At 39.0% G+C, this 12808-nt stretch overlaps 1 protein-coding gene and 1 pseudogene across 3 annotated transcripts; both read right to left on the minus strand.

Annotated features, from left to right (window-relative positions):
• On the minus strand, nt 1-3753 carry LOC109758365 (uncharacterized). 3 transcript variants are annotated; one of them, XM_073507753.1, is made up of 6 exons: nt 3458-3753; nt 3146-3264; nt 1388-2343; nt 979-1281; nt 791-896; nt 1-718 (listed from the first exon to the last, which is right to left on the minus strand). In XM_073507753.1, exons 3-6 carry the CDS (start codon nt 2293-2295, stop codon nt 215-217), a joined length of 1821 nt encoding a protein of 606 aa, XP_073363854.1. In that variant the 5' UTR covers nt 2296-2343; nt 3146-3264; nt 3458-3753; the 3' UTR covers nt 1-214. The 3 variants fall into 3 exon arrangements, with proteins under 3 accessions (XP_073363854.1, XP_073363853.1, XP_073363856.1); XM_073507755.1 differs by lacking the exons at nt 3146-3264; nt 3458-3753 and having other exon boundaries at nt 266-375; nt 482-718; nt 1388-2724; XM_073507752.1 differs by lacking the exons at nt 3146-3264; nt 3458-3753 and having other exon boundaries at nt 1388-2786.
• Nucleotides 3454-12808, minus strand: part of LOC141040661 (uncharacterized) — a 27553-nt pseudogene continuing 18198 nt past the window's right edge.

Consider the following 12808-nt stretch of genomic DNA (forward strand, 5'->3'; position numbering starts at 1 on the left):
TAGCCATACAACTGTTCATTCATAACAAAAGGGAACATACACATTAAAAAAAAGACCATAGGCTCGTTCATCACAGAGTCACATAGGGAACAATACATTCTGAAGAAGATCCACCCAGCTGGAATAATTATGTTGGAGTAATTCTACCTAGGAGCATGGATGACAAGTGCTCAACCTATATCTTAGCTGCAGTAACAAGCTAAAAGCACAAAGACTACTCTGTTTCATCTGAAGATGGTTCTCCACCCATGTCAAAAATATCACGAGGTTTGAATTTCACCATGGTATTCCAATTCTCACTTCTCGGATTTTGAATATAGAAGACCTGGTCCACTTGGGAAGAAAATACAAAAGGATCATCCTCTAACTTCTCCCCTGTATGTATTTTTCGGGAGAAGTACACATGAGTGAATCCAAACTCATCTCTTATAATACCAGCTTTGTGATGAACATCATACCAATCACATTTAAAGAAGACCACCTTGTAATCTTTGTATGACAATTCAAAGATGTCAGATAACCGACCATAATAGGACACACCATTTTCAGCAAGGTTCACGACACCACTATTTTGTGTCACGCGTCCTGTCTCGCGACTGATAGTATGAAACCTGAAACCATTAATTATATAGCCACTATAGCGCACCCCGCATTTGCTTGGTTTTGCGGCTAATGCTCTTATCTTTTCTGTGATATCCGATCCATCATCTAGTATAACCTGTATGTAAGAGTGGTTACATTGAGTTCACATGAAACTACAATGAAGGAACATGCTAAAGGTGAATTATACCTTTTGTTCCAACCAGTCAGCAAAGTGTCTACTAATCAAATCCTCATTGTCATCGTCCGTCAAATTTAAGTTACCCGGTTTCCTCTTCTCTTGGTCCACAAATTCTCTGTAATAATAAGACTAATAACATCATGATTTTTTCCAAGTTGTGAAAAATAAAAGAAATAGGAGATAGCATTGAAGCACACCTACGGAGATCATCAAGCTCATCAGAGTGTCGCAAGACACATCGATGTGCTTGAACTAGAAGCTGATCGTCCAATTGGCCTATAGTGACAGCCTTTCCAATTGGCTCACCAACACTATCAAACATGTACATGCCCTTTGTATTATCTGAAGGATCAGGGTTCCTAGATGTTCTTGTGAAACGTGTGGTTCCTTCTAGAAATCTTGAACAAAAGGTCAAGCATTCTTCAACAGTATATCCTTCAGCAATAGAACCTTCAGGATAAGCTCTATTGCGCACAAGTGACTTTAGCCAAACAAATGATCTGAACATCATAAAACAACAATGTTATATGCATAATGGGAAACAATAAATCAAATCATATACTTAGATGCACTGTGGAAAATAACAAATCAATCAAAGTAGCATACCCCTCTAGAGGGTACATCCACCTGTAATGCACCGGGCCACCAAGTTTAGCTTCTTCAACTAAATGCACCATTAAATGTACCATGACAGTAAAAAACGATGGAAGAAAAACCTTTTCCATATTACAAAGTGTCTTCACAATACTCTCTTGCAGTTTGTCAAGCTCAGAGAAATCTAACACTTTGGAGCATAGTTTCTTGAAGAAATTAGCCAGCTCAACAACTAATATCATGACATCTTTACTGGGATAACAGTGTAAAAGTGCCACAGGAAGGATGTCTTGTAGAATAACATGGCAGTCGTGGCTTTTGAGGCCAGTCAATGTCAATTCTTTCATGTTCACACACCTTGAAAAGTTTGATGCACAACCATCAGGTGTCCTACAATTCTTAATCACTGTACAAAGAATCTCCTTCTTTTCTTTATACATATTAAAAGGTGCATGCGGCAATTCAGTTTTACCCTTATCACCTTCATGAGGTTGAAGGCTAGATCGAATTCCAATTTCTCCCAAGTCAAGTCGTGCATTAAGGCCATCCTTTGTTTTAGAATCAATATCCAGTAAGGTTCCAATTAAATTTTCAAAGACATTTTTCTCAATATGCATGACATCTAGATTGTGCCTTAACTTGTTGTGCTCCCAGTATTCCAAATCAAAGAATATCGACTTCTTTTTGAAACAATCCTCAGGCTTCTTTTCAGGTTTACGTGCGACGTTACCTGATTTCTTGTTAGGCGCTCTTTTACGCTTCTGTTTTTCAGGACCTTCAGTTCCTTTTTCACTGTCTTTGCCCTTCTTTTTCCCTTTCCCTTTCTTTGCCACAACAACCTTTTTTCCTAAGACAAACACTCTGCCCTGCAACATCCTCAAAGCTGAGCTACCACTCATTGTTATAGGTGCAAGTTCCATCTCTTCGGTGTTATCAAACTCCTTCTTTCGTCTCCGAAATACATGATTCTGTGGTAGCCATCGGCGATGACCCATATAACAAAATTTCTTACTCTTATTTAGCCAATATGATCTTGTGAAAGGACCACAAGACGGGCAAGCATATTTAAACTATACATTTGATACTTAGGTTCAAATTGTATAATATGATTTACCGCAATCATTCACCTTACATTACAAAACATAAATCGAGAAGTGTCTTTACTAGAAGAATTTATGTGAAGTACATAAAGAAGTTTTCATCGATGACAAAAAATGGATGTCTCCAATGCTTGATTTTTTTCTGCATTCAAGTGACAAACAGCAGAAGGCTAGCTGGTGTAACTAGTTACTAAAAATCTACTCCCTCCGTTCGGAATTACTTGTCACAAAAATGGATGTATCTACAACTAAAATACATCTAGATACATTCATTTCTTGGACAAGTAATTCCGAACGGAGGGAGTAAGTAATATCCACTAGTTTCGCTTTGATAAATCAAGAACAGTAGAGATGACACACAACTTAGGTAATTCAAATTTTGCATCACACTGCTGAATATTCTTCTCTGGCATTCATAGGCAGTTCCCCCTAACCAGATCGACTTAAGAATATTATGTCATAAATGAGCGCCATCCAATCAACAGTACCACTGTTTTTAACAACAATTGTTATTCAACCACCAAAAAGGTTCACCGATTTTTAACAACAATTTTCAAATTGCAATAATACAGTGCATCACAGTAAGATAGAAAGGGAAAACACAAGTGATATATCTCAATTCGAGCTATGTTCCACATGATGCAGAGATATAAAAAAAGAAAACAACAACCTGCGGGCAATCTTCTGGCAGCAGAGGCGTGTGGGTGAGCTCGTTGCCGAGGTCGGCAGCTGAGAGAGAGGGGCGTTGGCGGGGAGCTGCGTTTTGGCGGGGCCAACCGGCGTCCGGGTCTGATGTACATTGGATAAACATTTCAATTTCCATAGTAAGAAGCAAATGAATCACATAGTAATTAGTAAGTAGCAATCATTTGTGATCATACGCAGCGAATGAATCAAGTTCGATTTAAATTTACAAGCAATCACAGAATAATCTTCAATTTGTTTAGAAAATAGAAACGGAGGGAAAGAATAGATGCACTACATTGTGGCTGTTGAGGAACGGAGGCCGGACTGCTGGATGTTGCTGCCGCCGCGCTCGGGAGGCCGGAGGCGGACTGGTGGCCTGGCGCCTGGGGGAGCCGCGGAGGAGAGGGCTGGGCGCCGGAGGCCGAGGGCAGGGGAGTGAGATGGCCGGATGGAGGGGAGGGGAGGGGAGGGACCGAGGGAGAGGCAGGAGAGCCGGCCGCCGCCGCCGGACCAAGAATCGCTCGCCGCCGCCAGAGCCTTCAGCTAGCGCTAGGTTGGGGAAAAGTTGGAATCGAGGAAGGGAAACACGGTCGGCTACTCGCGCGCCTGACCAGACCACCACGTCCCTCGTGTCTGGTAACAAGCGTGGCTGCCTGGTTGTGTTTGGGCTCATGGGCCAACGGCCTAGTCACTCATTACCTTATAATACATGTAGTATTTGTTTTGCACAAAACTTTTTCGTAGTCAAGGATTAGCGCAAAAAGGGCCGGCCATTCCAACGAGCGAACCTAAAAAGAGAAATGCCACCAAAAAAATGGACTAGAACCCGCGACCCATCGCGATATAGCAGCTTTGTTCCCCACTGCACCAGCGACTCACCATATGTTAAATTACAACGCTCAAAGATAGATATTATGTACAGAGGTAGATCCGCCTTTTAATCATTCCTTCAAGAAATGAATAACGTTTTCTCGAACAAAATTTTAAAACGTGATTTTTACAAAAAAAGAACGTGAATAATTATTGACCACAGATGAAACTCCAAACATTTGTTGAATTTTTATAAGTTTCAAATAAACATTGAATTTTTTGTGAATATATGCCGAACAATTTTTTAACTACACAGTGTAAATTTTTGTGATATATGATGCACAAATTTTAAATATACATTGAACATTTTTGTAATATACGTTGAACTATTTTTAACTACACATGGAACAATTTTGTTATATACACTAAACCAATATTAAATATATATTGAACATTTTGTGATATACGCTGAACTTTTTTGAATTTTGAACATTTTTTTAAAGTAAAAAAAATAAATCCATGAACAATTTTTAAAATCATGAACAAAATTTGGATTTCGAACCATTTTCTTGAAAACAAAGTATAAAAGTAAAACGAAAAAGGATAAAATGAAAGAAAAGAAACAGAAAAAGGACACAAAAAGGTTTAAAAAAGTAAAAAACGGAAAAACTAGCAAAAGAAAAAAAACTCGGTTTAAGGAACCTACTAGAAGGTTCCCAAAACCAGGTCTCGCTCGAAGTGAGTCAGCCCGTGCGCCTCGTTCGCTCGCTTCGCTTCAGCGAAGCAGCGACGAACGGACGGACACGGGCGTCATATAGGATCTGCCCCGAATTCCCAGGAAGGCCCCCAGCTCCGCCATCGCGTCAAGCGACGGGGGAGCTTGGGCTAGGGGGAAACCGGCGTCGGGTGGCAGGGGAACTTTGGCTGGAGGGAGGATATCAGCATATGGCGGCTGGGGAACTTGGCTGGGAGAAGTAGCGGGGGGCTGCGTGGGAGCTCTGGCCAGAGGGAACAACCATCGAGCAGCGGGGGAGCAGAGTGGAGCGAAGCAGGAGTTGAGGCTAGGGGCGAGTGGCGGTGGCGTCAGATCTATGATAGGTGGCGACCGTCGGCGGCTTGAGAGCTCTGGCTGGGGGCAAACGGCGGCGGGAGAGCGGCGGCTGGTGCCGAGGTGCCGAGCAGCGGCGGCGCTAAGGACGAACCCTCATAGTAGATCGATTTGTTTAGTCCAGGAGCCGCGTATAGTAGTACAAAGCATATTGCAAAAATACCAAAGGGTATTTAGGTCATTCCACTAGGATTTATCAAGTTAAATAAATTAAAATTCAGCAAAACGCCACTCAGGGCAAATGATCAGTAAATTAATGTAAAGTATATATAAGTCTAAATCAAATGTTGCAACTCATCAAGTGCCAAACTATAATAGGGCAAATCATCAAATCCCTTGTATCTTTCGGATGACTAAGGATTTTTTTTCCAGGGAGAGATGATCAAGGTTTTTGTTTTAACATGAGAATATTAATATAATATTACTTAGAAGAATATTATGAATGTGATGATTAAGGTCGCAATCAAATAACAAAATGCCTCTTGGTCAATTTGTTCTGCAATTACTCGGGTCATCCATTCGAATTTTACCACAACTACAATTTTATTTGCCTTTTGAGTACACAAGATTAGATTATAGTCGCATATAAACGTCTCACAAATCGTCTCTAAGTTAATTAAAATTATATACCTATTTTCTAAATGGCCAATTATAAGCAAAAGTTTGTGACGCCCCATAAACGTCTTAAGAAGCGTCTTTAGCTTGCTAGTGTTCATGGGCACAGAGATGAAGACAAATAGCGTCTCAGAAAAAGCGACCATACAAGCCGTTTTTGTTGTAGTGGCAGGGCTTCGCCTAAGCACAACGACGGTATGACCGGAGGAGTAAACTGTGGAGGGAGCACCACACACGGTTAAGAGACAACTATTGTGCCTTTGGGGTGCCCCCTGCCCACGTATATAAAGGAGGGGGGAGGAGGAGGCCGTCCCAAGGGGGGGCGCCAAGAGGGGGGAGTCCTACTAGGACTCCGTTCCTAGTAGGATTCGCCCCCCCCCCCATTTCCTTCCAATGGAGGGGGGAAAAGGGGAAAGGAGGGAGAGGGAGAAGGAAAGAGGGGGGCCGCGCCCCCTCCCCTTGTCCAATTCGGATTGGGAAAGGGGGGCGCCACCTCCCGTGGCCTCCCTCATCTCCTCCACCATGGCCCATTAGGCCCATTAACTTTCTCGGGGGGTTCCGGTAACCTCCCGTTAGTCGGAAAAATCCCCGATCTTCTTCGGAACCATTCTGGTGTCCGTATATAACCTTCCAATATATGAATCTTTACCTCTCGACCATTTTGAGACTCCTCGTCATCTCCGTGATCTCATTCGGGACTCCGAACAAACTTCGATCACCAAAACACATAACTCATAATACAAATCGTCATCGAACGTTAAGCGTGCGGACCCTACGGGTTTGAGAACTATGTAGACATAACCGAAACACATGTCCGGTCAATAATCAATAGCGGAACCTGGATGCTCATATTGTCTCCTACATATTCTATGAATATCTTTATCGGTCAAACCGCATAACAACATACGTTATTCCCTTTGACATCGGTATGTTACTTGCCCGAGATTCGATCGTCGGTATCATCATACCTAGTTCAATCTCATTACTGGCAAGTCTTTTTACTCGTTCCGTAATGCATCATCCCGCAACTAAATCATTAGTCACATTTCTTGCAAGGCTTATAGTGATGTGCATTACTGAACACGGAGTGACAAATCTTAATCTTGATCTATGCGAACCTAACAAACACCTTCGGGGACACCTGTAGAGCATCTTTATAATCACCTAGTTACGTTGTGACGTTTGATAGCACACAAGGTGTTCCTCCAGTATTCAGGATTTGCATAATCTCATAGTCACGGGAATATGTATAAGTCATGAAGAAAGCAATAGCAATAAAATTAGACGATCATTATGCTAAGCTAACAGATGGGTCTTGTCCATCACATCATTCTCTAATGATATGGTCCCGTTGATCAAATGACAACACATGTCAATGGTCAGGAAACTTAACCATCTTTGATTAACGAGCTAGTCAAGTAGAGGCATACTAGGGACACTCTGTTTGTCTATGTATTCACACATGTACTAAGTTTCTGGTTAATACAATTCTAGTATGAATAATAGATATTTATCATGATATAAGGAAATATAAATAACAACTTATTATTGCCTCTAGGGAATATTTCCTTCATGATTTGGGGGAAGTGGCCGGGAGGGGGGGACTGGGGATGAAAAACCGCGTGGGGGTTAAAAAAATAGCAGTAGCGCTGGCCCAGAAAAGCGCTATAGCTAACTTAGCTATAGCGCTGCCTGCCAAAATGCTCTACTGCTATAGGCAGTAGCTATTTATTTTCCTTTTTATTTTCTTTTTTCCTTTTCCTTCTCCTTTTCCTATTCTTATTTACTTTTCATTTTTCCTTTCTCCTTTATTTAAGGAAATTATTTATAGCGGGGGTACAAGGAACACGCTACTACTACATTAACTATAGCGCTTGTCCTCAAAGCACGCTACTGCTACACATTTCTCCTTTATTTTTCTTTTTATTTTATTTTCCTTCACATTTTCTTTTTTACTTTCCCCTTCTTATATTTCTTTAATTTTCATTTACTTTTCTATATGTTTTTCATTTTATTTTATTTTCATTAGCAGTAGCGCTTTTCCCAGAAAATCCGCTGCTACAACAAACTTAGCAGCAGCGGGCTTTACCTAAGCTCGCTACTACTATTCCTAGCCTGCCGAGAACAGTCTGGGAATTGTAGTAGTAGAGCTTCTTCCTGCAGACGTGCTACTCCTATAACCTTAGCTGTAGCGCGTTTTGTGACCAGGCGCTAGCAGTAAATAGCAGTAGCGCTTTTTTTTGACCCGCTCTATTGGTAAGCTTCTGTGTTTAAGGTTTTCCCTAGTAGTGCACGAATATGCCCGTTATATTGCAGAATAACACAGGAGCGGTACAACCAGGGGTCGCACCAGTAGTACTAGTCGGACGAAGCCATCCCAGAACTACTGGGCTACCACCACCCACAACCGCTCCACAAACAGTAGGGAGTCACCTGTGACCGGTAGTTGGAGGGGTACAACCGTCTGGACCAAGTATTGGCGGTGGTTAAGTCCAGAGCGATACAACCGCTCTAGCCAGGATAGTACCGGTACGCCAAAGCCATCCAAAAACTACCCGGCCGCCACCTCCCTACTACCGTTCCACAACAGAAGGGTATCACCCCTTTTTCCGGTGGTTGGAGCAGTACTAGGCCGGTACAACCACCGAGCAGTGAACCTGGAGTGTGCCAAGTTCCAGGCGGTACAACCGCCGTCCTGGAGCACTACGAACCCTAAGGTATCACCCTAGCGCAGTGGTTGTCCCGAAAGTACTAGTTGGCCGGTACAACTGTTTCCACCAGCGTTACAACCGCTAGTGAAGCAAAAACCAGAACTGCCATAACTACTGCAATTGAACTCCAAAATTAGCAAACTCCAGCTTGTTGGATGGAAGACGACAAGCAATATCCAACTGCGAAGGAGAAGAGATGACAATAGGATAAGGAAGAGGACCTTCCCCAAATAAGAACCGACAAACTCTCCAACACTGAAAACTCAATGAATATGAAGAGAAGTTATGAATCTTCAAATTCCGTGGACTTCTTTTTAGATCAATGAATTTTTCCAAGTTCGATGAACTTTTTCTCCATTTTGATAAAGTTTTTTTTCATATTCAGTGAACTGTTTTCAAAATCGATGAACTCTTCCTTCAAAATCGGTGAATTTTTTTTCAAATTCAATTAACTTGTTTCAAATTCGGTGAACATTTTTTCCATATTCGATGAACTTTTTCCAAATTTGATGAACTTTTTTTCCATATTCGAATATATAAGAAAAAGTCAAAGAAAAGCCAGAGAAAACTTAAGAAAATAAGAATAAGGAAAAAAGAGAACAAAAAACCATAAAAAGCGTGGCACGTCTTGTAAACACAACAGTTAGAGGGTGCTCCTATGCAGCACCTACAACACTGCAAATGGGAACTAACGCTCACAGTAGTCCCTCGTGGGTCGGCACACGAATGCGACGCAGACGCGAATTCTATTCTGTGGCACAAAAAAATAGCATAAAATTAAATAGCCTCTTACAGGAATCAAACACACACCCTTACACTGGTGTATGTGTTAGGCTAACCACCGGACCTACTTAGCGCTAGTGACTGAATTCCTCGGGACCTTCCTAAGAACAACTGCAGCTGGCTATTTATTGCACAGAATATTGTACGGTTTACTTTATAGATTAGATTTTGAATTTCTTGTATACAGATTGGGAAAACATGATAATTTTGGGAAAAAATGTGAACAACATTTGAAAGTTCTCAGATTTCAAAAAAAGTTCACAAACATGTACAAAAAGTTCACAAAATCAAAATAAGTTCATGTATTAAAAAAATCACAAACTAAAAAAACATGAAGTTGAAAAAGTTCATGAAATGTCGAAATAAGTTCACAGATTAAAAAATCATCAAATTTGGAAAAAGATCATCGAATACGAAAAAAGGTTCATCGAGTTAAAAAAAAGTTCATTAAATTTGGAAAAAAAAAAGTTCAACAAATTTGGGGAAAACACCAACGGGATGGATCCTCCGTTCATGTGCCTCGAGGAACCAGCTACGATGCGAAGGAGCACGTCGCATGGGTGAAAAAATGTTTATACAATGTAAAAAAATGTTCGTGCAAACTTTGAAAATGTTTCATCCCATTCAAAAAAATGTTCAATATGTATTTGAAAAACTGATAACACATATTCTAGTAATCTTCCAAATATGTATGTAAAACATGGTCATCATGTATTTGACAAATATTGAACATGTATGGTGTATCAGAAAAATATTGCATGTGTATAACAACATTTATTGAAAAAGGTAGAACTGTGTGAAAAAAGGAAGGAAAAACTAAAAAGTGAAGAATAAATACAAAAGGCTGGATCAACAAGAAAAAGCCAAAGAAAACCCATCGTTCATCTAATATGAAAAACAAGTTCATTAATTTTGGAAAGAGTTCATCGAATATGAAAAAAAACTTAATCAAATTTGACAAAAAGTTCAACGAAATCAAAAAAATGCATTGATTTTAAAAAGGTTCACAGAATATTGAACTTTTCTTCAAATTCTGTGAACTTTTTTTTAAAATCAACAAACTCCTTTTGGAGTCCGGTGAACTTTTTCTCAAATTTAATGAAGTGTTTTCATATTTGATGAACTCTCTTTTCAAAATCGATGTACTTTTTTTGAAATTCGAATATATTTTTTCAGATTCGACAAACCTTATTTTCATATTTGACGATCTTTTTCCAAATATGATGAACATTTTTTCCATATTCAGGTAAATAAGTAAAAGTCAAAGAAGAGCAATAGAAAACTTATGAAATAAGAATAAGGAAAAGGAAAAAGGAAGAAAGAAAACAAAAAACCATACAACAAAAGCGAGAAAAAGCATGGCACATCTCGCAAGCACAATAGTTACAGAGTGCTCCTATGCAGCGCTTCGAATGGCAAAATAAGAATGGGAAATGGCACTCACAGCAGTCCCTTGGGGTCCGGCCCACAGATGCGACACAGACACAAATTCTATTCTGTCACACAAAAACTTACCAGAAAACCAGCGTCTTACATGAATCAAACACACACACACACACACACACACACACACTTACTTTGGTGTATGTGTTAGGCTATCCACCTGACCAACTGAGCGCTAGTGACTGAATTCATCGCGAGCTTCATAAGAACAACTACGGCCGCGCTATTTATTGCACACAATATTGTACGGTTTAATTTATAGCTTAGATTTTCGAGTTTTTGGAACAGTTTGGGAAAACATGATTCTTTTTTGGAAAAATGTGAACAACATTTGAAAGTTCTAACATTTAGAAAAATCACCAACATGTACAGAAAGTTCGTCTATTCAAAAAAGTTCACAAAATCAAAAGAAGTTCATGTATTCAAAGAAAAGTTCAAGAATTACTAAAAAAAATATGACGTCGAAAAAGTTCATGAATAGTTCGAAAAAATTTCACATATTCGAATTTTTTTATCAAATTTGGTAAAATTTCACCGAATATTAAAAAAGGTCGGTCCAATTTTAAATAAGTTTATTGAATTCCAAAAAAAGTTCATTAAATTTGAAAAAAATCATTCATTCTGAAAGTTCATCATTTTGAAAAAGTTCACAAATTTTGAAAAAAGATCTCATCGATTTTCAAAAAGTTCATTGAATATAAAATAAACTTCATCAAATTTGAGAAACTGTTCATCGAACTTGAAAAAATGTCATTCATTTTAAAAGAAGTTCACAGATTTTGAAGAAAAGTTAATCAATTTTAAAAAAAACTTCATCAAATCGGAAAAATAGTACATCAAATTTTAAAAAATATTCGTGAATTTGAAAACAGTTCATCGAACCAGGAAGAGGAAAAAAGAAAAAGAAAGTGAAAAGAAAAAAGAAGAAGAAAAGGATAAAAAGATGAAAGTAGGCACTTGAAGATTTGTGACTAGGTGGTTTGTGACCGAAGAGAAGATGCTCGAAGCAGGAGGTCGCCGCTTCGAGTCGCCAGCGTGTTCACTTGCAGTTTGTTTTACTGTTTGAAAAACAGAGAATGCAAAGTTAGACGGGCGCCCGTTTGTGAAAACGCAGGCCCATGACGGAGGGTATAGGCGACCGTTTGTGAAAACGCCAGCAACGGGCGGAACATCCTATAGCATGCTCAGCGCGGCGTAATCTCAAATTAAGAAATTCAGTGGCCCGGCCCATTATATAGCGTTCATTTTTTCGTTTTTGTCTCAGCGCGGCGTTTAATTTGTACTTTTTCCTGTTTTATTTTTCTGTTACTTTTTGTTTTTCCTTAAATTCAATTTTTTTATAAAACTATTCATATTTTTTTTAAACTAATTGTTCACTTTCGAAATTTTCATTTTTAGGATATTCCAACCAGTAAGTCCGTTTCAAAAATTGTTTGCAAATTTAAGAAATGTGCCTGTTTCCAAATTTGTTCAGGAGATTCAAAAAATATACCATTTTTAAAAATTGTTCAGAAGTTTCAGAAAATTTTCATGTTTTTAAAATATCGCTTGAGGTTTCAAAAAATATTTCCATTTAAATAGTTTTTCAGAAAATGTAAAAATGTTCTAATTTTTAAATTTCTTTGCATAGCTTAAAAAAAGTTCCAATCTTAATAAAATGTTTGTGTTGAAAATATTGGTTTGGAATTTGAAATATATGTCCCCGTCTTGAAAAAAATTTGTGTTATAAATTTTGGTTTGGAATTTCAATGAAATGATCCCTTTTTGAAAGTAATGTCCTAGTTTAAAAAAAATTCCAGAAGTTCAGGAGTTCAAAAATTGAAAAACAATTGTTCAATATGTTCAAAAAAGTTCTTTTTTTTGAAAATGTCTGAGTTTTCCAAATTTCTTCACTAATTTGGAATGTGTTCGCGTTTAAATTTTTTTTTTTTTGCGTTTGAAATTAGAAAAAATGTATCGGCTCTAGTTATGGTTCGTAACTATTTCGCGCATCACTATATTCAATAACATACGCTAGCTCCACTGGTAATAGCACCTCTTCGGGAACATGAGATCCAGGGTTCGATTTTTACTAGTGTCCAATAGGATCTCCCTCAAAATGTGCATAAGCCCCGAATAGGGTTTGCCATAGTTACATCCTTCGCCCTTGCTAGATCCTATTTAGCTTTTAAGAAGC

This window comes from Aegilops tauschii, chromosome 2 (genome assembly GCF_002575655.3).
Source record: "Aegilops tauschii subsp. strangulata cultivar AL8/78 chromosome 2, Aet v6.0, whole genome shotgun sequence".
In the NCBI taxonomy this organism is placed as follows: domain Eukaryota; kingdom Viridiplantae; phylum Streptophyta; class Magnoliopsida; order Poales; family Poaceae; genus Aegilops; species Aegilops tauschii.